Source organism: Typopeltis vanoorti, chromosome 1 (genome assembly GCF_054136105.1).
Source record: "Typopeltis vanoorti isolate ZY-2024b chromosome 1, IOZ_Tvanoo_1.0, whole genome shotgun sequence".
Classification (NCBI taxonomy): domain Eukaryota; kingdom Metazoa; phylum Arthropoda; class Arachnida; order Uropygi; family Thelyphonidae; genus Typopeltis; species Typopeltis vanoorti.
Window position 1 is genome coordinate 44,702,874 of NC_143549.1, and position 12,197 is coordinate 44,715,070.

General features: G+C 32.8%; 1 protein-coding gene across 1 annotated transcript in view; it reads right to left on the reverse strand.

Moving 5' to 3' along the window:
- Positions 1–243: 243 nt before the first annotated feature.
- The window catches only part of LOC150109940 (glycine receptor subunit alpha-2-like), a 39,028-nt gene continuing 27,074 nt past the window's right edge, over positions 244–12,197 (reverse strand). The window contains exons 7-8 of the mRNA XM_090415875.1: positions 2,008–2,016; positions 244–400 (exon numbers count right to left, since the gene is read on the reverse strand). Coding sequence (XP_090272001.1) covers positions 244–400; positions 2,008–2,016 — 166 coding nt within the window. The remainder of the gene's footprint in view (positions 401–2,007; positions 2,017–12,197) is intronic.

A 12,197-nucleotide genomic window follows, 5' to 3' on the forward strand; every position in this document is an offset into this window, starting at 1 on the left:
CATTAATAAAAATTTAAAAAAATAATAAATTTGTCAGGATATGCGACAATCAGATATGTAACTTCGACTATTGTAATCCTATTAAAATTAATAAATTAAAAAAATAACTTTATCCATGAAATGTAGGCATATACAATTGAACCAGCTGGTCTTTCATCTTCGCTAGCTTTCCGTTCTTTCTTGTTATGTTTTCAGGGTATTTGATTCGTATTTGTTGTTTACCTGTAGAAGTCTCATGCGCTGTCACACATAAAGAACATAATACACCCAGTAGGAGATGTTTAAAATCACAAAACTAATAGGAAAAAGGATGCGGGACACTCGATCAATCATGGTTGCCCTTCTTCGTCTCTTTTGTGCTGGTGATAATCCCGGGAGTTTCGCATGAAGGTTGAATATCCTGACGCTTTCCTAGAGTTAAAAAAAAAAATGTAATGTTATTCAAACTGGATTGTAGAATAAGGTAAACAACATTATAAAAGGGGAATCTACAGACAGAACTAAAAATAAAGGACACAGCATTCAATTTTTATACACGTGATTTTGTTTTCTTTGGTTTTAAAGAACACAAGGCAGTTTCTGCTGTATTCGTATTTCCTTCATTTTTGTATTTGCATTTCGTAAAGGTAGTGAAGTGTTTAAGGCATACACGTATATAGATAAACAAGCACTCTCCTTTTCTTTATAGTCTATCGCCAAATATCCAAGTATTTTTAAGTTTATCATTTTAATTAATTTTTTTTTTCAGGAACATTCTTTTATTATTACAGATTGTCTACAGAAGAATAGATTTACATTCAAATGGAAAAGATGCATTGAAACAGTGTCATGAAAGTGTTAAACACAGTTCTGAAAAATACGCACATTTGTATGTTGTAATCCTCATTAGCCTTGCTATCCTATCTTTTTGGCAAGCTTCAACGAAGCTTCAGAAGTTGAACGCAAACTACGCAATTCATTGAAAATCAAGGCATCAATTTACGTCGTCTGGTCAAAAATCTCACTAAGTGTCATTACGTGCCCACTACGAAATAAATTTTAACGACTGCTTCCATTCCGGGTTAGCTTGATTCTTGTCATTTAACTTATACCTAATAAACTCTCCCGAAAAAAAATTTATAAAAGATCATACAAAACTAATATAGAATTACAGAAATAACGATTTTTTTTTCATGACTGAATTCACCAAGTCGAAACTTTCAATCATTTGAACATTATTTATGATAAAAAGACGGACAAAAGGAACTTTTCTAGAACACATCAATAGAGTTTATATGGACTGGCTTAAAGGGACGAAGCAAGAATGCTTTTCATCTTCCCCTGGCTTAAAGGGACGAAGCAAGAATGCTTTTCATCTTCCCCGTTATCTGTAGAGGACAGTAATTACTAATTACTATCATTGATTAATTGATGATAATATATATATATATATATATATATGATCTGCTTTCCCTGACCTCAAACCGTATTCACAGTTTTGCTGATGGTAACACTCTCCACTCATCTTACTCATAAAACAAGTCTCGCGGTACTCAAATATCTCAATCTTCAAGGCTATCTTCGATAAGTGCCAAACCATCCTTTAGCGGATGATAACAACATAGTTGTCTTCGGTGCATCTGAAATACAATTTTTGCTCACCCCCCCCCCCCAAAAAAAACAGGGTTTTCTCTCCTAATCTTTGATAATGCTTAACTTTAACAGATCTCTCTTCTCAGACTAACTCTTACTCTTTGTCTTCCTTAGCATAATCATCACTTTAATAGCATCCTATGATTACTAAAATTTAAAAAAAAGTGACATTCTTTTTCACTGAAGACGTTTTTTTTTTTTTTTTTTATTTGTCCAACTCTTTTTATGGTCACTGCTCTAGTGAAATTGCAAACCATCATTCCTCCACTTGCTGTTAAGCCTATTAAAACAAGAGCAACTGCTGTCCAACATCCCTTTTACGGCACAACTGCAAACTCATTGAACCTTCTTCTCTTCCTCATTTATTCCATCTACTTCTGCCCTCTGGAACAGCCTTCCTCATGAATATGTTCCCCAACAATTTCAACCTACAGCTCTTTGAGAAGAATGTCAATAGGTTTCCTCTTTCTCAACCCTCATCTGAGCCTCACACACGGCACTGATATGCTACATATTCTTGTACCTGTCATGTGTGGGAAAATTATATATATATTTATATAAATGAAGAATACCAAGAATATCACTTGATTCAATTATTATACGTGTTGCTAATTTTTCAAAATAAAATTAAAATTTTATTTGGATAAATATTGTTTGTGAATTACTGGGATTTATTTTGATGATGATAATAATAACTCAGATAAAGACCTGGGTTCGATTCCCGTCCATGCGTGAGAAATCTTTATCTGGTCTCTTTCGACTAAAGGTGAGTTAACCGGTCTCATAAGGAGGTGGATGGTTTTTCATTCCTCAAAAACAGGCAAACCGGTCCTTTGAATACACACGGCTATAGTCCTAAAATATACTTGCTGCAAGGAAGGCAACCTATACGCTACTATACCATCTCCCTGGTATAGTAACGTATTGCTGCCCCACAAGAATGAAGGGAATAGATATAGAAAATAATAATATTGTCTATGTCTAATAATAATAAACTAAGAAAATAGTTTGAACATCTCTCGGGTAGCTTCTTCAGGATTACTACTAGTTAACAATATAAAATACAAAGAAGATAGCTATACAACGATATCTTTTTTATAATATATCTTCCAGAGTTTATAATATAAACTATAGGAAGGTTGCATTTCAACGTAAAACTGTAACAAATGTTTCGTATTGCTCTTTTGGGATTGTTGGAATAAATGGTCAAAATATTACAAAATCTGATAAGGAATGGTTCGTGCATACGCAGTTCTAATTTATATTAAGGGTTGTTCATGTGAGCGAACCCCCCCCCCCCCCCAAGATGTTTTCTAAATTACATGATGGAAAATTTTCTTGGAATCGCGTACATCTTAATTCTACGCCATTCCAAGCATTATACTTATTCCTTATGTTAAAAATATTTCTGTAAAAGTAGCTTTTTTGTTTATTTATTTATTTATTTTCATTTTTAGAGCATTAACACATTAATGAATGTAATACAATGCTGCTCACTTCTGGCAGGTGGAAGAGATGTCACTGTATGCTTTTCGATATTAGCAGCATTCTTGACGTCATAAAGAATGAAATAGATGATCAATTTTGCATATGAAGCTAATCTAATGTTACAGGTAGAGAGAAAGAACTTACAACTGGTGTGCTAATTAGAAAAGTGACCAGGAAAATTCAAACGAGAAAAATTACAGAATCTTTTTTTTTTTTTTTTTTCAAAAGAACGAAAAAAAAGAGAAGAAAAAAAAACAGAAATTGTAAAATAGTGCACGTGCTATACAAGCTATAATATTTTATGTTTTTAAAATATAAATGTTTAGAGATAAACGTGAAAATTAAAAGCTGTAAGTTACTTCAGAATGTCAAAGATGTGTTATGACCATCTCTAGGGCATTTATTTGTATTTGAATATCAATCTTCAGAAAGAATGTCTAGTTTTTTCTCTAGTGCCTTTCTGCTTAACTGCGTTTTATCATCAGACAAATTGGTCTACTAGTCGAAGCATACCAAGATGTTGTTCTTTTTCTTATACTTTCTTTTGTCAATGATTTGAAAAAAAAAATATAAGCAACTTTTTAAAATTTATTTTTTAATTTTTTTAAAAATTAAAAAATAAATTATATATATATATATATATATATATATATATATATATATATATATATAATATTTTGTTTGTTTGTTTGTTTCTGCTCCAAATATCATCTGGATCACAAAGAGGCTGTTCCGACATTTTAGGAAACACACCACAACTTTTTTTTTTTTTTTTTTTACTTAATCGGCTCCCTATTATTATTTCCTTCCTCCCCTGCATTTTACTACTGATTACTCACAGTTCCATTTCGTACTCATATTACAGTCTCCACAGCTCACTGGATAATGATGATTCCGCCTCAGAAGGGAATAAATTTTATAAACTTTTCAACTGAAAGTGAGTTTCCCGAAACGAGGAACACTCAAATAACATAATACACTGACTTCATCATTCCAGCTATTTTTGCTGTAATAATTCCAACCAAGCCAAATTCATTATAATGCTAACTACTATTTTTATCCAGTATTAGTTGAGACTAAGGTTTATACAGAAACCAACTTTGGAAAAAAACCAGTTTTCGAATTCCAGTATTTCCAAAAAAATAAAAAATAATAAAAAAATAAATAATAATAACAATTAAAACAGTAAAAAAAAGTATACTTATTTAAAAATTTTTTAAATAAAATATCCGATAATAAACCCGATAATAAAATCAAAATTTAATGAAAATATTTCAGAACTGCTGTCTGCACAGTTGAAAAACGAAAATGAAAAATGAACCGTCTAAATGGGATAGGCTACAAGCAGCTATCATAACATCTGCTAAAAACCACATCAATATACAAGAAGAAAGAAAGAAAAAAAACATGGATAACTGAAGAGGTAATCAACCTTATTGATGAAAAAAGAACATGGAAAAGAGGAGCAAATGAAGAAGAAAGGTTAAGATATAAAACTTTGGATAAAAGAAAACAGTTATGTAAAAGATTGAAAGAAAACTGGAGAAATAGACAGTGCACTGAGATAGAAAAATTACAAAATAGGAACAAAACCAGAGAAGCCTTCCTGAAAGTGAAAGAACTTAATGGAAACATAAAATGCACACAGTCTAATAACATCAAAGACAAAGATGGAAACATACATACTCATTGATAAGGAAAAGTTAAATGGAAGATGGGTGGAGTACTTATCTGATCTCTATGATGAAGATAATGGTAACATGTTGGATGATGCACGATACCTTAAGTTAAACGTAACAACAGATCCACTCTACCCACAAGAAAGGAGGTAGAACATATAATTAAGAATCTTCCTAATGATAAATCCCCTGGGCGTGATAATATTCCGGCTGAGCTGCTGAAAGCTTTGCCTGGCAATAATAACAACTATTTAGCAATCCATTCAGGACATCTATAAAACAATATAATTACATCTATAAAACATCTATAAAACAAAACTATACAATTTAAATCCAATTCCAAAGAAACATAATGCACAAAATTGTGAGGATTACAGAACTGTGACTCTAATATACCATGCGTATAAAATTATTTTAACCTTCGTTAATGAACAAATTGGAATGGGAATAGGAACCACTAATGCTATCCTGGAAATAAAAATACTAATAGAATGATCACTTGAAAGAAATAGGAACATTTACATATGCTTCATTGATTTTCAGAAGGCTTTTGACGGGTAAAACATAATAAAATGTTCAATATATTAGATAAATTAGACATAGAAGATCATGTACTTAAGATTATAAAAATGATTTACACCAAACAGAAAATGCAGTTGTTTAGCTCTGAGACTTCTGAAGTGAAAATAAAAAGAGGAGTTAGACAAGGTTGTATCCTTTCGCCAAATCTATTTAATATCTATAGTGAGACAGTGATGAAAAAGATTGAAAAACAAAAAACAGGAATTAGTATCAATGGTATAAAATACAACAATCTTAGATATGCTGATGATACCATTCTAATAGCAGAAAAAAGAAACAAATTAATCAAATTACTGCAACTACTAACTGAAGAAAGTAAAGAATTTGGATTAGATATTAATGCAAAAAAAAAAAAAAATAAAAAAATTATGAAAATCTCAAAAGAAAGCAGATCCGAGCCAGAAATATTCATGAACAATATGAAAATTGAACATACAGCAGAATACAAATATTTAGGCATCTACTTTACTGCAGATGGAAGCAAGATAAAGAAATAAAAATAAGAACAGCTACAGCTAAAGATGCATTCTGGAAAAGTAAAGATCTGCTCAGAAGTTCTGTGAGTATCGAGACAAAGAAAAGAATGATAAGAACATTAGTGCGGCCAATTTTCACATATGGAAGTGAGACCTGGATATTCAAGAAGAGAGTAAGGCAACAGATAATGGCCTTTGAAATGTGGTGCTATAGGAGAGCTCTGAAAATCTCATGGACAGAGACGTAGGATGTAGGACATGTGACTAATACAGATGTCCTACAGAGAATGAGAACAGAGATCTTAATTACAGGAAATGATCCAGAGAAAGATGAGATTGGCAGGACATGTACTGAGAGGTTCAGCAGGACATGTACTGAGAGGTTCAGCAGGACAGAGGATATTAACAGTTTTAGAAGGAAAAATTATGGGAAAAGGATCAAAGGCAAAAAATGAAAGACATCGCTTGAAGATATAAGATCATGGACAGGATCACATGGTTATGCAGAAACAAAAAGGAAAGTCGCAGACAGAGAGAACTGGAAGGACACCCTCTCACTGAGGAAGCTGCATGAAGAAGAAAAAGAAGAAAATAAAATATACTCCATACAAAACTAAATAAATAAAGAATTTTTTTTTATTTCATTTAGTATTTTTCTTCAGGAAATATGATTTCAAAAAACATAAAATGTCCACTGAATGATTACTTAATCTTGTTCTTATTCTAGATACAAAATTGCTTGAAAGAGAAAATACTCTTTCACTGGCTAATGAATTGGTTTTACGTTTTCAGGGCATCAAATAATAAATCAAAATTCTTTGTTCTTTTATTGGTTGCCTCAAATATTGAAAATTCAACCTTCAGTGTTTTCGGATTTGATATTATTATTTGATATAATTATTTCTTCAGGTTCCTCAAGAAACCTATGAACTGATTTTTCCATGGCGTCTTTTAGAGCATTTCCCGGATTAATAATTTCTCCGTCTCCGATATATTCATCATCGGAATGCAATAGTTTTCCAGATAATTTCATAGTATCGAGTTTTGAAGCTAGTGGAAATACACTAGATTTCTTTGTGGAAATGTTTTGTGGATTTTGCAAATATAGCAAAAGGGGTTACCAATCCAACTTATCTTCTTTATTGAATTCGTACTTCTAAAGCATTTAATAATTTGAAACTAATTTCAATTTTTAGTTCATTTAACAGAAATTCAAATATGCCTTCACTTGGTAATAAATTGAGATCTCGCCGCCCTAAGGCCTCAGCTGCTAGACGTAACTGGTCCCAACACTTTAAGAAGCTCCATTATTTTAGGATACTGAACTTCATTCCACATACGAGAAGCACCAATAGAAAGCTAAAACAACACATTCTTTTAATGTCATAAAACTTGTAACATATACATCTGTTTCAGCAATTTCTTTATTTTTATATAATAACGCATCAGTAATTACTTTTTGTATGGCGTGTGGACTTTTGGCTTGTCCTCCTCCAAGAGCATACAAGCGAAATTCCACTAATTAAATACTCTTTTTAATGCAATAATAAAATGGTGTATGTTATTATTTATATATACATTCAAATCTAAATGAGCAATACAAATATTTATTATTTTACTTCATGTATTATATTAATTTAATTTATATATTATAATTATAAACACGCGTCAACGGTGACATGTTACATTTTGACCCCAGATTTCACCAACACTCGACAATTATTCTCGCTGTGTGAGTTCAGTTTAGCTTTTGCATTCATGTGAACAAGAAGTGCGTGGAATTATTTTGTGCCAGTTCATCAATTTATCATTTCTTGTGCAATTCGTAATCTGTAATACAAAGTTTTTATTTCTTTAATATTCTGGCCCAGTTATGGAGGAACCTCAAATAAAATCTCGATTGAGTGATAAACGAAGTGGTCGACGCTTTCAAGATGCATGGAGTGAGAAGTACGGCGCTATTTTGATAGAAATGGCAAATCATTGTGCCACGTAACAGTAGTAAGCAGAACGTGGAATGTAAAAGGACATTTCGAAACAAATCATCAGTGGTGATTTGTTTTGGTGAGGAAGAAAGGAAACACAAACAAAAGTGCACCTTTCAGAGGAGGTTAATAAATGCTCCTTTTTCTACAAAAAGGAGTATTTATTAACCTCCTCTGAAAGGTGCACTTTTGTTTGTGTTTCAAGATATGCAAAATGAAGATGCTATTACTAAGCGTATTTCTGATTGACGTCACCAGAAATGCCATTAAAGACAGAGTGATGACAACGATTAAAAGAAGACTTAAATAATTGTCAATATTTTTCGATTTGTCTTGACGAAACTACTGATGTCATCTCATCCGGCTCGGATGGTCGTCATTACTAGATTTTCCGATGGCAGACAATGAGAGAAGAGCTGGGAAAGCTGGAAACAGCGCCAATAAGTACATCAGGGAACGAAATGTGCAACATTGTTCTAAAAATGCTCCGTGACCTCAGTATCGATGTATTTAAAGTTGTATCTCTGACGACAAATGGGGGCATCCAGTATGGAGGGGAAAAAGGTCGGATTTATGAAACTGTTTATAAAAGCTATTGGACATCCAGAAAGGCCGTTTCATCGCATCATCCAACAGGAGATGTGGTGTGGTGTGTCAAGGTAGCATTCAAAACTACATGACGTAATGAAAGTTGCAACAAAAATAGTGAATTTAATAGCTGCTCGATCCTTTCACAATTGACAATTTTCTGCATTATTGCTGGAAGGTGAATCAAGTTTCAGTGGATTGCTGATGCACAACAATATGAGGTGGCTGAGCCGAGGAAAAGTGTTCGGAAGATTTGTCGATTGCTGTGAAGAAGTTCATTGCTACGCATTTCTTCACATATTCACGTATGAATAACTCACCAGCCAAGCAAGAAACCGAGACTCCTGTGGAAACACGGAAGAGACTCAACCCGTCCCCGACGGAAGAGGACAGTAAGTAAGTATGAAGAAATTAAGTTATATGTTGAGAATAAAAATTTGGAACAGGTTCCTCAACTCAGTGATTGTACATGGATGAGCACACTAATGCTTTTTTTACAGATCTCTCGGTCAATATGAATGAACTGAACTTAAAATTACAAGGTTTTGGCAAAAGTATTGACGTTTTGTTTGAATACATAAAAGTCTTTGAAACTAAACTTCAGATGGTCAAACGAGATGTTGGGACTAAAATTTATAAGAATTTTCCTCGACTAAGAAAAAAAACATTTCGAGGAATTTTTTTTATTTTCCAACATGAAGTGGAGCCCTTGTATATAAAGTACCAGCACATTTTAAACTTCATAAATGATCACTTTGGCGAAAGATTTAATCAGTTTAGGAGTTTAGAACAGACAATTAAAAAATTAAGTATCTGAATATTTATTCCACAGTGGTGTATACACACTACTGTGGAATTAAATGATTTCCAATGGCTACAAATTGAATAATTAGAGCTGCAGTTAGCGGAGTCCAAGCCTGCAGAATGAAGAGTGCCACTACGAACAAGAAATTTTGAATGTTTGGAATCGAATTCCGGAAACTTTTAGCACCCTTAAAAATTTATCAATGGCTTTACTCACAATTTTTCCTTCTTGCGAGACCTCATTCTCGACATTAAACAACATTAAAAGAGACCGACTGACAAATGAAATTAGTGCTACCTGCTTGGGCTTGAAGCGCCCAAAGTACCTACCATCAATTTCAAACGTATCCATTAAGACTCAGCAACAAAAAAAAAGTCATTAATTGATGTTAATCAAATCAAATACAATGTGTTCCATTCTTTTTTTTTTTTTTTTCAGTTCAGTTAAAAATTACTATTTAAAAGTAAGGCAATTTTGCACTATTTTAAGCCCAATTATTATTATTTGTCATATCCAACCTTAGGTAATCCGAGGACCACATTAGAAAAAAAAAAAATCCGAGGGTGGCATCACAATGTGTATCTAGTAATTTGATGAGTAGCAGCGACACAACCTCGATAGCTGAACAAACAAACAACACTAATTGCGCACTAATCGCGCGCTTACGTTCCACGTGAGCGCCAGGAGCATGCACGTGGGAACAAAACAGAGTAAGAACGCTTCTATGACACATCTAATATTTGAAAAACACGTGGGTGTATAGTGACGTAAAAGCACCGAATAAAATTACTCACATCGAGATTATCGATTAGTGATAGAATTAAAATATCTAATACGCATTCGATTCAAATTCTTATTTTATTTTTTCGCTCGTGAAAATCAAAACCCACATACCGCCGCACAAAATCGCGATTTTCTATGGCAGTGCTTTGGACAGCCCTGACATTGATGATTAAATAATCTGTTTAGGTTAATTAAAGCATAACTCACTTTTGTTGTGTGTGTGTGTGGGGGGGGGGAGGTAGGGGAATGGACTGAGTTTATCCCTTCATCTGATTGAAGAAAATCTGTGTGGATAGGGTGTTATTGAGCTAAAGGCTCTAGTCATGGCTAATAGCCGAACCTCAGTTAAAATTTCATTGACTACAACATTGCCATCTGTTACCCTGGGTAGGAACCTCCCCACCTTTTCAATCGTGTAACGTAACTCAAATTATAAGGACTGGCTTAAAGGGGCGAAGGAAGAATGCTTTTCATCTTCCCCATTATCTGTAGAGAACACCTTATCCCTAATATTTGATAAGGATCAATAACATCTTATCTGTAGGGATAAGGTGTTATTAAAGCTCTGATCATGGCAGGAGGGTAACAGCAATAGCTGAGCCTCAGTTAGAACTTCATTAGCTACAGCATTGCCATCCATTACCCTCCAAGGGTATTGGATTGAATGAATCAATCTACGCATCTCACGGTCGATCGATTCCTCCTTTCAACCTGTACCGTAATTCAAATGACATTTAGTTAATTCTTTTATTTCCATTTTCTTATAATAATAAAATGGTGTATTGAGATTTTAAGCATAATAAAAATATTTTTCAAATTATTTAAAAAAATCATAAAACATTTTATATTATACTTTTTTTTTCATCTAATTTTATAGACTTTAAATAAAAATGAATATGTCTAGCAAAGTGATTATCAGATTTGACTGATTGCAAGCAGCAGTTTTTAAATAGAGAATTGGAAAACGATTGACGTCGTGAAATGTCAGTATATGTTTACCCAGTTTATTATTATGTGACATTTCCAATGCAAGATAGCACACTAATCGCACAACGCTCCTTTTACACACTACATAATCCACCATTCATACTCTACTGCCCACCAATCGTATTTTTGTCTGTGAAACCAGCTAACTCGTTTCCAAATGAAGGTCTGTGTAAAAGATTCTTCTCGTTATGACCATAATCGAACGCAGGTATTTTTCAGTCTAAGTGCGCATTATCCCCCGTTCTTTCAACTGCTCTATCGAGGTGCTAATTTATAACTAATATAATCTTTTACTAATTTTACTATCATAATCTTTAATAATTTGTTATTATCGTGACAAAATCATGTTCGTTTATTAAATTTATTTTGTAGAGACTCCTATTACTTTTTCAGAATTAATAAATCTGCACAGATATTACTGTGTGCTTCCTAAACAACTTTTTTTTATTTTTTTTAAATCCCTCTGCTAAAGTTCCTTGTCTTTCTTTAGAATTACTTTTTTTTTCCCCTAAGAAATGCCTTTTTTCTTAGAAATACTACTCCACATAAATCCAGGAAAACTGATGGTTTTAAGACTCAAAAGGGGAAAAAACACATCCGGATGTTGAAGGATATTAATAGAACTGTTTAAGGAAGTAAGAATGCGCATTACAGTAAAGCTGTTTTATATTTTTAAGTCAGAAAGAAGGAAGAAAAGTAAAAATTAGAATATTAAAAATACTTATTATGAGAATATATTTTTCTCTTTGTATTCTTTAAAATTAGACATTATGGTATATCTGATTACAAAGAATCGTGTAATTTTTCAGATTAAAGAAAATTGCTGATAGCATAAATGCAAGTCCGATGCACACATAAACAAATTTGAATAATTTTTTTTGTGAAATATCTGTCAACAATAGACATTTCGAATGAAGTCCCAGAGACGTATTAAAATGCCCCCCCTCGTGTGAGTTCGATGTTCTTTTGTTTCTTGTATACCTTATTATTATTATCATTACAATTAAAACATATGCTGATTAATAGGTGGCGCTCCTGTAGTAACGCTTTCAGTTTAATGCAATTTTAATATTGAAGTTCAAGAAATATTTTGTTACATTTAACACATTGTTATCAATTTATGATCGTTTGCAATTTATTGACTGATCGTTTAATCAGCGCTTAGCAGGTTGGATTTATGACCGAATCCATC